Source organism: Neophocaena asiaeorientalis, unplaced genomic scaffold, assembly GCF_003031525.2.
Source record: "Neophocaena asiaeorientalis asiaeorientalis breed wild unplaced genomic scaffold, Neophocaena_asiaeorientalis_V1.1 scaffold5, whole genome shotgun sequence".
NCBI classification, from domain to species: domain Eukaryota; kingdom Metazoa; phylum Chordata; class Mammalia; order Artiodactyla; family Phocoenidae; genus Neophocaena; species Neophocaena asiaeorientalis.
In genome coordinates this window covers 12,640,538-12,654,881 of record NW_020174698.1, presented here as the reverse complement: position 1 = coordinate 12,654,881, position 14,344 = coordinate 12,640,538, and the positions used below count along the sequence as shown (strand labels likewise).

General features: G+C 41.3%; 1 protein-coding gene across 3 annotated transcripts in view; it reads left to right on the top strand.

Annotated features, from left to right (window-relative positions):
* The first annotated feature begins 1,304 nt into the window (after positions 1–1,304).
* The window catches only part of CLVS2 (clavesin 2), a 64,867-nt gene continuing 51,827 nt past the window's right edge, over positions 1,305–14,344 (top strand). The window contains exons 1-2 of one of the 3 annotated variants that reach the window (XM_024759059.1): positions 1,305–1,858; positions 2,384–3,233. In XM_024759059.1, the coding sequence (XP_024614827.1) occupies positions 2,845–3,233 (389 nt within the window). In that variant the 5' untranslated portion in view covers positions 1,305–1,858; positions 2,384–2,844. Of the gene's footprint in view, positions 1,859–2,079; positions 3,234–14,344 lie in introns of those variants that run through there. The other 2 variants (XM_024759060.1, XM_024759061.1) reach the window with 2 other exon arrangements.

The window sequence follows — 14,344 nt, the reverse complement described above, 5'->3', positions numbered from 1 at the left end:
TTTTTTTTTTTTTTGAAATGGGAACCAAAAATTTTTAACAGTTCATATTGCATTCAGAATGCTTTTGAGAGTCATAATCACATGAAGTCCTAGAAGGACCTTGAATACATATAGTGCATATATATGTAATACACATACATCTATATGGTTTGTTTTCCACCTCCCCCATTTAAAATGTAAATTCCCTGAGGATAATGACTTCGTGTGTGTGTATAATTTATTTTCTTATGCTGGTTCCTACATTACTTGGCACTACTTTAATTAATAAAGTGGTATAGGTCTGCCATCCCTCTTCTTTCTCTTTGTCAACACCATCACCTTAAGAACAATAACAAAAAGTGTGTGCCTGTAATCTGAAGGTACTAATAGTCATCAAATACGACAATGTTTTTTTATCTTCAAGACCACCTATCCATAGAATCTAGGACAATGGCTCACACACAGTGGAGCTCAGTAAATATTTGTTGTTGCATTGAGTTAACCTGAACTCAGGACCCCATTCGACAGTCTGTAAGCCAAAAGTTGCTCTTGGTGACATGCTTGCTCAGTAACATGATGTCCTTTGAAAATAGAAAACATTGCTTTTTCTCAAACCCGTAGACAGTCATCTCAAGCTCAAAGACTTCTGCTCATTTATGATGATTCTTGTGTACAGATGTATAAAACGGAGGGAACCATCATATGCATCTCCAGAAATGTGTGTTTTATTATGAGATGAGAAGGAAGTCAAGGAGCGCCTGTTTTTCCTTCCTCTGAGAACTGGTCCCACCCACGCCCCCACCCTTCCCCGTGCTCATTTCCATCCTCTTCAACAGGAATTTAGCAGCCAGAGTTTATGGTCGAAATTCTATCCATATAAGTTCCTCCGGGGACTGAATCATTGGAACCACTCTGGTCTTCTTTACCAAATTCAACCTTTCTGTCAACAACAAAATGTGGAAAGGACACAATGTTTCCGTACTCCTTCCACATCAAAAAATTACCTCCTACCGGAACTAGAAAATGTATGTCACTGTGAATTACCATCTGCTACAGCTCCTCGCCGCCGGGCAGCGCCGGGGTCTCGCACACAAAGGGTGAGAGCGGGGCGTGGGGAGGCTGCAAGGCGTCGCTGCTCCGCCCGGGCAGGCCATGTCCGCCCGAGCGGCCATCCCGGCAGTGGGGACTAGGAGCCGGCTCAACTTGGGGCTCGGGATATCTGAATGCCACGGAAACTGCGATCCTACCCAAACGAGTCAGGGAGAGAGCAGCCGAGGGCGTGCGCGAGCTGAGTGAGTGCTTACGTCGCAGCGAGATCTGTGCTGGGATAATTAGAGAGGAGTTAGGCTGAGCCGCGTCCTCTTTGAGCGGCGCCAGCCGCAGCCGCCGCCGCCGCCGCAGCAGCAGCAGCCCGGAGGGGCGCGCCCGACTGCGGCCGCTGGGCAGCGCCCAGGGTGAGGCCCGCGCCCCGCAGCCGCCGCCCCGCCGCGCCCACGGTCCCGGCGGCTCCGGGCGCACAAAGGCGGCGGCTACCCGCGTGGCCTTCTCCATCCAGGCGTTCGATTCTCGCTCCCTTCCTTCTCCTCTCCCGAAGGCGAGAATGGCAGGGCCGGGCGAGAACCTGGGGCACCGGTGGCCCTAGCTCTGCTCCCCCCACCCCTCCTGCGGGGAGAGGAAGCGGGCTGCTCGCGGACGATGTGGTCAGGGCTGCTCCCCAGAGCGTCTTCTGCCCGGGTCCCAGCTGCCGTCCCTCTTCTCTGCTCGCTCCAACCCACCGAGAGGGGCTGATGCTGCTATCGCCGCCGCCGCCTCCGAAGCCGCGGCCGATGGATGCCAGGGAGGGCCGCCTTGCTTAGCGTCCCCGCCTCCGGGTTTGCTGGTAGGAGCCGGCTGCTCTTTCTTCTCTCTCGCTTTGGGGTATTATAGAAAAGGTTTTATCCTCCACTCCTTTTTCCCACCCTCTCCTCCCCCAACCCTGCCTTTGCAATGTACCTTCCCGGCGAGATCCCTCCCCCCAACCTCTCCGCAGCAAGTCCGTTGAAATAAAGGGCTAGAGGAAGGCAGAAGTTGGGGGTGGGGTTGAGGGGGGAGCCCACGCTGGTGCCAACGCCACCAAAACCCCTTCTGGTGCCTTATGAGATCACGGTGCATCCAGGAGGGGAGGAGGGAAGGTGCGCTATCTGCAGAGCCTCCGCCTAACTGGATCACAGTCATTTTAAATGGAATCCCACAAATGTCTTAGAAATAGCATCTTTGAATAAGTAGAAGGAGAAATAAGCTCCTTCCCCCCTCTTTTTCTTTCTCTCTTTTTCCTTCTGGCAAAGACGCTCTCTCCCCCGCCCTGAGCTCCGCGCTGAAGAGCCGCCTTATTATTAATCAGAATTTCCATCGTTATCCCTGGCAGGAGCATCCTTCAGTAGGGACCGCAGAAGCATCACAGTGCTGGGGCTGAGATGTGCATGGGGGCTGTTTCTGTTACATCTCGGAAGAGAAGAGGACAGCACCAAGATCAGCACCACCTGTGCGGGGTGCAGTTAGGGGTGTTTTGTTAGGAGAGAGAAAGGACAAGAAGAGGAGTGCTGGGCCCCCAGAGGTCCACATCTCTTTAAAGGAAAGGGACAAGGGAACTAAAGTGGGACATTGTTTTTAGGGGGCGGGCAAAGAAGTTTATATCCTTCATAGAAAAGGTGTGGGGAAGCAGTAGCAACAGGGTACTTGACTGGACACCAAGACAAATCGTTTCCTGTAAAGAAGAGGAAGCAGGCAGCAGCGAGGTCTGGAGGCCGGTGTGTGGTAGTGACCAGGGCCAGCGGTGCAGTGGGACAGCCAGCAAGAGAAAGGCAGGGCTCAGGAACAAGCAGAACAATGACTCATTTACAGGCTGGTCTCTCTCCTGAGACCCTGGAGAAAGCCCGCCTGGAGCTCAATGAGAACCCAGACACACTGCACCAGGACATCCAGGAGGTGAGGGATATGGTCATCACCAGGCCGGACATTGGCTTTCTCCGCACAGATGATGCCTTCATCTTACGCTTCTTACGGGCCAGGAAGTTTCATCACTTCGAGGCTTTCCGCCTCCTGGCCCAGTACTTTGAGTACCGGCAGCAGAACCTGGACATGTTCAAAAGCTTCAAGGCCACTGATCCGGGCATCAAGCAGGCACTGAAGGATGGCTTCCCTGGGGGCCTAGCCAATCTGGACCACTATGGCAGGAAGATTCTAGTCCTTTTCGCTGCCAACTGGGATCAGAGCAGGTAAGTCCTAAATCCGAACTTGTACTAGGGCTTCTTTTACTCTCCCATTTTCCAGAATTTATCTTGTGTTTTTGGTGGGCACCCTGGGAGGGGGGTGGGACTTTTATCTTTACCTTTGAAACTCTTATTTCACTAGCACCCGTTTTCTACTGCAGTGTTAGGTGCTTCAAGAACCATATTATTGTGCTATATAATCTCAATCATTCAGCTTCTAAATAAAGCTGCTAATTTTTTCAACTCCTAAATAAGTTAACTGTTCTGTGGAGAAATGAGTATGAGAATGGAGACAACTTTCCCTCCTTCCTCCTAAAGAAATTCTTTTTTTTTTTTTTTTTCCTAAAGAAATTCTTAAACTGGATTCATCACCATCATCGTCCTCCACCACTTCCCCCTCCTCTCTCTCTTTAGTACTGCGGTTTTATTTTTTTAAGACTACCCTGGCATTCAACCAAGATCAAGTAGTTTTATTGCTTGGAAACTTTTCTGCTTGGTGATGTGTAGATGAAGGAATAATATGGTGTGTGTCACTTCAATAAAAAGGAAGAGTTGTCCCCTCTGTTGCTGAGCATGCCGCCGACCCTGAAAATAAAGGCTGACTTGTGTGCTTGTTCTACACCTGCCACTAATCTAAAGAATGTGTTTCCTGTCTGATGTGATTTTTCATCATTTGGAAGGAAGTGAAAAATGTTCAGATCTGTCAGTTGGTAGACTTTCTGAGCTCTCTGGCTTTTTAATGGAGGAGAACTAATATTCTTACTTCATCTACATTACAAGAGAAAAAAAACAGACAATGACTCTTCTACTTCCTCAGTTGGAGGAATTATTTTCTCAGACTGAAAGATATAAGAAATTATAAAAGACCTTTGTGTAAGGTAGTTTCAATTAAGTTTGAAGTTAAATAAATGTCATGGAACTTAAAAGCGTTACCAGAATTATGAATCATAAGAAGCTTGTTGTTAAAACATTGTTGTATTTTTAGTGTGGTGAATGGTGATTTTTGATGCATCTGGTTAGTTTAAACCATCTCTGGAGCAACTTTAAAAGACTTTTACAGTTACTGAGAAATCTTATGGATCTTATAGGTCTCAAGATAGTCTTCTCAGAGTCTTGGGATTTTAGAATGCAAATTAATATTTTTAACAGGCGTTTAACCCTTCAGTTGGTCTCCTTTTCCCTGTAATTCTACGTTGAGAACTACAATTATTTTTTAGGTAAATATAAAGGTAAACTACTACCTGAAGAATCATAAAGCTAAGAAACTCATAGAGTTAGCCATTGAGGGGAATGGAGCTCTCTTTCTGTCTCTTATTTTGGTTAATTATAGAGATTTTACTGTACTCTTTATCAGGTAGCAAAGTTTAAAGGCTCATGAAATGCCATCCTTTGACCACAATTTCTCTTTAAAAAGTTTTTGTTTCATCTAAGAAGTACATTGTAGGGTTATGCAAACCAATTATTGTGTATATCAAAGCAGAAAAATTTTATTCAAGAAAGAACCTAGTACTTCATGAGTTAGACTGGAACTTAGTTTATTGAGTTGCCATGAAATGGGTGCTATGGAAATTGTATACTTAAATATGTCTCAAAGTCTGTTAAAGATATCATTAGGGAAGCAGATTGCCCTTAGGGAGACATGAACATACATCAAACCTATTTTCATTTATTTCTATAAGTGAGCTAATATTGACATTGATTTATAAACCTAATTAAGATGAAAGCCACTTGTAGTTCTCATGTATGTGGAAAGGTGATTATTTTGGACTTACTAAAGAAACTATGTTTTAGTTGTCTATCTCATGTTTTCATGTAAAGGCTAAGTTACTAGTAATCAAAATATATCTCCCTGGAAATTTACAATGGGAGGGGACTTATTAATTGATATGTAGAACTATTTCTTTAAATCTACACAAAATCTTAAATATTAAAACTTTGTACATGTGACATTAAAAATGAAAAGCCATGTCCTGTAACAATACCTTACAGGGCCTATAGACTAATAATTGTGAATTCAATTTCTGTGGTTTGAAATGAACAGGTATGATCAAGAAGTTTTAGTACTTCAAGATCAAAAGGTATACAATTTATTTGGAGCTTAACTAAAATTCAGTTGAGTTTCCTCCTCCTATATATTTTTTTTAAAAGTCCCTCCCTCCTTTTCCCTGCCTGCACCCCCCTATCCCATATCTACATGTACATTTACAAGGACTAGTGGATAAGCAGGTCCCCCCTCTTGGCATCCTCTGTAAACCTTTATCCTTGGGAGATGTGCCTAAGAACTGTCTCTGCCCTGCTCGGAAACCAGCAGGACAACTGCCTTTCTGACAGTGCCCAGAGTGTCACCAGCTCTTTTCCTGCCTTTGGCCTGAATCCCCTTCCTTCCTCCACTGTACATTTTCAAGGCTTATCTGACTTGACTCCTACAGAAGTCTCTGCCACCTTCCCTAGGTGTTTACCTTACGATTGCTCTGTTAGCTGGATATGCCATGTGCCAAATTCTTTTACTCCTCATCCCTCCCCTGTTCTGTGAGTGAGGTGTTCTCACCTTCCTGCTCTGATCCCACCAGTCCAAACAACCTGGGTCCCTGCAGAAGACTGCACATCTGAACATAATTCTAACCACCTTCTAGAGCTGTTCAGTGAATTACCTGGCTTTCAACAACTAAAAAAAAAAAAAACACTATTAAAAGAGACAAAATAGGGCTTCCCTGGTGGCGCAGTGGTTGAGAGTCCGCCTGCCGTTGCAGGGGACACGGGTTTGTGCCCCGGTCTGGGAAGATCCCACCTGCCGCGGAGCGGCTGGGCCCGTGAGCCATGGCCACTGAGCCTGCGTGTCTCCGCAATGGGAGAGGCCACACGGTGAGAGGCCCGCATACCGCAAAAAAAATAAATAAATAAAGAGACACAATAGCATTGTTTTAAAGAAAGAATAGGTGGGAATGTCCAGGATTGCACAGGGAAATTCCAGAAATGAGGTAGAAGAAAATGTCCCCCTTTATTTGGATAACAGGTTATTTCCAACTTCCCAAAGGGAATATCAAGATTTTTTGTGAATTTTGAAAAACTTTGTAAAGAGTTTTGTATAACAAAAAAAATACTAAGCCTCATGTTATTATAACAGCACCTGAACTAGAGTTAATGTTCAGTAAATGTTTGTTGAGTTGAATTGAGTTATGCATTTTTTTAAAAGAATTCTAAGCAGGAAGTTATCTATATATACTTTCTCCTATATTGAATTTTTAGGAGAGTTTTCTGTGCTTCTCAGGAGACTGGAAACAGTAAATGTGTGTGAGATGGTGACTATAAATAAAATAGTGTCTCTTCCTATTGCAGTATAGTGCAGGTCAGTTTCAGGTTATTGCAAGTAACCTGACCGTTTCCAAAGCCTTTACAAGAAATATGGAATCTTCAGGAGACTGAGGTATAATATTTACAGTGTACCCACCTTGTAATACAGCTAAAAAAATATTTGAAATACTGAAATGTCAAAATGACTTTCAGTGCGGTCTGTGGTTCTTTTATAAAAAAACATAGAACAGGTTTCAGATGATTTGTTACGTTTATTGAGCAGGCTATCCTTGGCAAAGATTCACACAATTTTATCTTTTTTTTTTTTCAAATCGTCTAACATAATTTCTGAAAACAAAAGTAAATTCCACAAAATTAAAAACAAACGGATTGTTACCCTGCAGCACTGTGATGCAGTAGTCCTCCACATATTACATGCTATCTTGCTTTCCTGAGTGACAGTGCCCCGCTTAGGACTCAGCAGATACCTTCAAATTGTCCACCTGATTTCATCAACAGAGTGTGATGATAATGTACCAAGAAGCTAGAATAGATTATACTACCTTAAGAAAAGGAAGTTTGGAACGAAAGTAGATTGTGGTCTAGACCCTACGGCGTGAGAGCAGTTATGTGAGAAGTCGAAATTCACTGGCATGTAATTATTGGGAATATTCATGAGTAAACTGTGTTACCTGAAACATAACGATGACATGTATTCTGATATGTGGCCTGTAATTTGTCAGTTAGCCTGCAAGTGATATTTTACCTTCTTAGACTTATAAATGACTTCTCCATACTTAGTACCACAAACAACCAATTGTAAACGAACAATTTATCTGGAATCTGATTAACAGCCATTAGAAAACAATTAAATACAGCCAAGTTAAAATGATTCTAATATAGTGGCAATTCAGAAAGTACTGACCGTCTTGTACTATGTTTGGCTTGTCATAATGGTTATTGATTATCACTTATAGTACTGAAACTCTGAAAGGGCTCAAAGACTGATTGGTGAGACAATGCTATGATCCTCTAACTTATCCTGGAATTTGCCTAAAAAATGTACTGTTGTCAGTTTGTTCGTTCCTATTGTGTGGCTTTTTCATACAAAGGAAAATATTATACAAATGGCCAGCTACTTGAAGCTTCAGTTTTAATTATGACTATGCTCTCATTTATTAAAATAATGTGGCCAACCTTCAAATGAAAGAAGGTTATGATGATGGTAGCTTAAAATTTTTAAATAATAGCCATAGACTATACATATTTGCTTTATTCTCAGCCACAAAGCTTTACTCTTCTGTGGAAGTGCACTAAAATAAAATAAAATAAAACATAAAATAAAATAAAATGATTAGAAATAGATTAAAACAGACAAGGGCAATTAACTAGTTAATTAGGGAGAAACACTCTTACTTGATAATTTTAAAAACAAAAAACAAGCCAAAAAAGAGGCTTAATTTTTTGGACTGATTTTTCAAGTCTTCTTGGCTCTGCTTATTAAAATATTTAAATATTTCTCAACTTTTTGTTTCTTGGTGTCATATATCCTGGCAGGGTCAGGAATCCTTACCTTCTAAAGCCTAGAGGCACTGCTATGCTGTATTACGGCTGATTTTGAGATTAGGTCAATACTAGGAATGCAGGTGTGGGTTCCATGGGGTTTCTGTCCCAGCAGGGCTTCTGTATTGCTTCCTTATAGGGCTTCTCTTTAAACAAATACTCTGGGAACTGCAGCTTACTTCAAAATATGCCCTTGGTTCATACCATGGAAAATGGGAGAGAAAAAAAATTGTCCTGAGAAATGTTAGCGAAATATTGGGACAAATCTCTTAAAAAAAATAGGACAGTCTCTAAAAATTAGGGTAATTATTCAGTAATTAGTGAAATAATCCTGAAATAACAGCGATGACCAAGAGTTCCAAACTTCAGCAGGATGTTGATTGGGTCTGGCCCAAACCAGGCTATTTTCATGTTTCAAATAAGCAACTTTAAACAAAGTTGAAAAGAAGCAACAGATTTGATGTTACTAAAGTGCTCTAAAAGGATGTCTCAAAAAATGTGTAAAGATATTTTAAAACATGAGCCAACAATTAATAAATTATTAAATTATACTTAGTAAATTACTATATTTCCTCCATTCTGGGAAAAAGATTGAATTCTTTTACATCATTGAATGCAGGTACATACATTTCATTAACATAGTAAGTGACACTATTGACATGAGGGAAAAGATGTCCCCGTATGTTGGTTGGGTCCTTACAACATCGAGTAAAATGAGTGAATAGAATAGTACTTGATTCAAATCAATGTTTTAAAAAGTATACTTTTTTCCAGCATTTTCTACATACGTGGACATTTAATAAGTGCTAGGTGCAAAAAAAGACACATGACACATTCTTTGTACCATCAAGGAACATACAACCTCTCCGGGAAGAAAAAACACAAAAAGCTAAATAACTCCAGAGAGGTCATTAAGTGCTAAATGAGGGTATTGCTTGTCAGTGCTGGAAGTTCAGGGCAGGGGCAGCAGGCTGCTCAGTGTTGTATAGAAAGAAAATCACCTGCTCGGGTAATGTAATTCAACCTTTTATTTTTTCATTTTAATTATTTATTTAATTCATTCATTCATGTTGAAACACTTTTATAGCATATGCTATGTGTCAGGCACTATTCTAAGCACTTTATAAACATTAATTTATTAAATCTTTATCACATACATACAAGATAGGTTCTGTTAATACCCACATTTTGCAGATGCGGAAACTGAGGCACAGAGCAATTATTCCACCCATAACCTCACAGCTAGTAAGTGAATTGGTCAAACTTGTTTTGTTAACCAACATAAATCTGGGAAAAGACAATTAAATATAATTATATAAAAAGCAAGCTCTGATAATTAAAAAATTCATCTATGTTTTAGAAAATCTTGATTAAACATCAGAACGTAGACCATTAGGCACAGAAATTTAAGTTGGTAGAATAAATATTCTGAAGGCAAAGACTGTATTAAGCAGCTAAGCAGACACTTATTCTGCTCTGAGGAAGAGTTGCCTTTTCAATGTTTGTATTTTTCCAGCACAACTTTGTTTTATTTCATTTCATTTTATTTTGGCGGCAGCCCGTGCACACTTTTTAACCTTTTTTTCCCCCAAAGAATTACATTTTTCTTCTAGATGTTTCATTTACAAGAATTCTTTTGTCCTTACGCACCTACATTTCCACAGCAGTAAAATTAAAGCAAGACTGAGACAACGAATCTGTGCCTAGGGATACAAACCAGACACTTAATTATTTTGGATTTCATATTTCCTCCAAGGTTTGTAGACTTAGCCTGTTCCCATCCTGACTTTTACAAATGTCTTGTTACTTTTCTTCCGCCAAAGCCCCTTGCTGGGACCAGGTTGGAGCTAACCTGGTAACTGGCCTGGCGCCATGTTGGTATTGACTTTCTGATCCATCTTCTGACACACAGTATGCCACTGAGACATGAGAAAGCAGAACAGTTATTCATCAAACTCGGTTCTAGGTCTAGGCACCATAAGGAGTGGAGAGCACTGGGGTGTCAGAAAGACCCAGCTTCTCATCTAGGCTTCCAGTTTTACTCCCATAGTGATTTTGGACAAACTGTCTAAATTCTCTGAGACCTCATCTGTGTCCTCATCTCCAAAATAATAGGAACTAAGTCAGGTACAGAGACTTTGGGCTTATTTTGAGATTAAGACAATGCGTTTGAAATTGCTTTGGAAATCTTAAACGATTACACAGATAGAGATATTATTATTACCACTCAGTAATATAAAATACCTTGGTGAATTCATTGACTTTAGCACTAATGATACTCTGAGGCATTAATAAAAGTAATTCTTCTCCTTTGTCTCTTCCCCTGGCACCTTTCTAACACAAAGTGCTTCAGACATTAGAAAATGTGGCATAATGAAAACTGAGGGTTGGGGGCAGCCTTAATGAAGAATTTAATAATGGCTGATTGATTTAGTGACAGAGGGGAAGCTGCTTGCTCTTGTGCTGCTCAGTGTGATGCCAAGATGCCAGGTTTTCCTTGTCAGGCTAAAAGAAAGGGCTGGAGAGTAGGAAGGAAATGGCCTGTTTGTGATTTAAGTTGCTCTTTGCACTGATTGTAAGCTCTAGTAGGGGGTAAGACGTTGTGAACCCCAGGAGAGAAGCATAGACTAGGTAGCTCCCCGAAACCTTGTAAGGCCAGAGGCAGGAGAAGAAGCTTCCCTGCTCTTGATCACACTGGTACTAAATAGGAGAATTTTTTTTTTTTTTTTACATATTATAGCAGCTTTGACTTCCTTCAAGAGCAGTGGTCTACATAGTCCCAGGTGTACTGGTATCGTTATTTCATCCTCTCCAAGTTGATTTCAGGTTCAGGCTTTACCTAATGCTGCTTTGGGAAGCACAGTCAGGAGCCAAGAGGTCCATTAATGGGCTAGTTTATTGTTTATGGCTTTCTTTCAACATAGAAGGGAAGAATAGCAATGGTAGAGCTACTATAATTGGGGTGTAAACCCCAAACATGAGCTTGTGAAATACTTATTGTAGTGACGTCTAATTTGTAAAATACAACAGTTCAGAAATAGTTTCAAAGAGAATAATGAAAGTAGGATTCCTGAAGACAGAAAATTCATAAAATGCTCCATTTCTTTGGAAGATACTTTGCAGACTTTGGCAAGGTCTCATGTAATAATGTTCTGCTTAGGAATAACCTGCTGAGCTGCTAATGGTAGTAATTTTTGACAACAGAGGATTGGAGTGTCAAGAGTGGTTTTTTTGTTTGTTTGTTTGTTTTTTGCGGTACGCGGGCCTCTCACTGTTGTGGCCTCTCCCGTTGCGGAGCAACAGGCTCCGGACGCGCAGGCTCAGCGTCCGTGACTCACGGGCCTAGCCGCTCCGCGGCATGTGGGATCTTCCCGGACCGGGGCACGAACCCGTGTCCCCTGCATCGGCAGGCGGACTCTCAACCACTGAGCCACCAGGGAAGCCCTTTTTTTAAAAATTAATTAATTTATTTATTTTTGGCTGAGTTGGGTCTTCTCTAGCTTTCTGAGTTGGGCTTTCTCTAGCCGCGGCGAGCTAGGGGGCCACTTTTCGCTGCAGTGCGCGGGTTTCTCGTTGCGGTGGCTTCTCCGCTGCAGAGCACAGGCTCCAGGTGCGCGGGCTTCAGCAGTTGTGGCTTGTGGGCTCTAGAGTGCAGGCTCAGTCCTTGCGGCGCACGGGCTCAGCCGCTCCGCGGCACATGGGATCCTCCCAGACCAGGGCTCGAACCCGTGTCCTCCACACCGGCAGGTGGAATCCCAACCACTGCGCCACCAGGGAAGCCCTCAAGAGTGGTTTTGACCTGCCCTTTGAATTCAGTTAGCTAGGATGTTTTTATGTTTCTTTTATTAAACTTATACATTAGTATAATTTATATAAAAATCACTTAATTCTCTTTTTGGAAGAAGATATTAAATTAAAAAAACCATTGTTAGATTTACCCTTGAAAACTTTGCAAACCTGCTTTTCTCTATTGATGATCCTGGGATTTGCCTTATTTTCTTTCCTTTGGAATAATGATATGTATATAAGTTTCTCTCTTGATTTGACACAGTTTTGGAAAAACCAAACTTAAAAATGAACAAATTGCCTCTTGTTTTCAGCCCTACTGGTGCCATGGTTTATTCTTCACACATACAGTGCAACGTTCTTCCAAAGCCGATTTCAGATTCCACTTTTACTTAAGGCTGTTTGGTATTAATGCTATTTGTCATTCTTATAGGAAATGTAAGAATGATCATAATGGGGGAAGTTCTAAACTGGATTGTTCTAATTTTTAATTTTCTTAACTGTGATATTATTATGAACTTCAGAAATTAAAGTGAATACTTTTTTAGAGGGGGTAGCTCTAAATTTTAACCAGAACTAAAGCCTTCCTGCTCCAACTTTCCAGTCTGTGTAGGCTTATAGGCTTTCGGTCACAATACTGTGTTAGGCCATTATGTTTAAAAAGGAGATGAGCCAGCCATGAAGTGACAGATAAAGGTATTCAGTCATTCATATTTCACAGATTTAAAGACAGCTAACAGAGCTCTACAAAAAAATTTATCTCATGTGCTTATGTAGTATTTTGGGATGCCGTAGCCTTAGGCCTATAAATACCCTGTATGCTTTCCAGAGATTTAAAAATAATCTCTTGGTCCTTGCCTTTCACAGTAGTAATAAGCTATCTAAAGATTATTGTTAATTTTTAAGTAAAATTTACAAGCAAATATTCTTTAGTTCTGATCATACCCTGCCTATGTCTGTGGTTACCATTACAGTAAAAAGCGTGCTATGTGTGTATTCCAACCAACGTTTACTGAACACATGCTACATACCTAGCATTGTGCAAATGGTTTCACCTGAATCATGTCTTTGACTTCCCTTCCCATACCCACTCCTCCCACCTTGCCACTGCCAGTGAGATGCACTGAGATAATCATAGATACTCTCATTTAAGGGAACTAAACCTCAGAATGATAAATCATTGACATGTCCAGGGCCATACAGCTAATGAGGGACAGGAAGAGATTCCGTCTTGAAGTCTTCTGACACCACGCCCTTTGCTTGATTAATGCTGGGACCCTAAAGAGATTCTATTCCAAACTACTGATTTTACAGATGAGGAAATGAGGCCCAGAGAAAGTGAGAAATTGCCTGAGGTTTCACTGTTAATTATTCCTTCCTTTCTGAACTACTACACTTTCTCCATTCGCCTCCAAATGTTTTTAGAAGTCAAAATAGAACTACTCCCTCACATGTGCTCACTGTCTCATGCATCTTCCTGGTGAGCCCATCGCTTCCACTGAATCCCAATGATTTCCACTCCTAATCCACCCCCCTCCCCACACCACCTCTCCCCTGGGGTCAGGATTTCTTTCTCTCGCTTTTCCCAGATACCTCCACCTGAATGTCTGAGCAGAAAAGTAAACTTGCAAAGCAGGCTGCTAAAAACGGAAAATTGCTAACATCTTCCATAAATTTACTAATCCCTCTTGAAATGCTGGGATTCCCTCTTAGAGTAATTATCTCATTTTCTTCTCAGCTCAGATTGCATTACCTCATCCACTTCCTTGAACGTAGGATTGGTGTGCTTTTGATTCTGGAATTTTCAATCTTGAGCTCTCTCCTGAGTTTGGAATTTACTTTTTCAGATGTTTACTTGATATATCTTTCTGGGTATACTACATGTTTCTCAAGTACAACGGATACTATTCCAAATTCCACATTTCCAGCCATCCTCAACTGTATCCTTCTTTTGCACTATTGATTTTGATGAAAGATTTTTACCATCTAATCAGAATGAAGCTAGAATCTGTGTGTCATACTCTTCCCTCAATCTTAGCCCGCACATTTAATTCAGTATTAAATTTTTAAAAGTTTACCTCTAAAATACTTCTCAAATTTGGCTTCTTTTCTTCTTTCTTCCGCTGCCTTCGTTGAGGCAGTGTCTTAATGCACAATTAGTGTCTTTGCACTCTAGTCTAGTTCCATTTTAGAAGAAAGTAAAGAGCATTTATGGGGTTTTTACAGTGTGCCAGGCACTGTGCTAAGTTGCAAGGTAGAAAAAGATAGTCTTGACCCCTAAATTTGGATGGCCTGTGTAATAACAGACAGGTACATTTTCCCTTTTATTTTCATTGATCTCCCTTTCTTTCTGTCCATCCCACCTTTCCTTTTTGTCTTTTCTTTTCTTTTATCTTTATGATATAAACTCAGTACGATTAAAATCTGTTGACACTTTCAATTATAACTGTTTACGTATAGTGTTGTTTATTGATGAA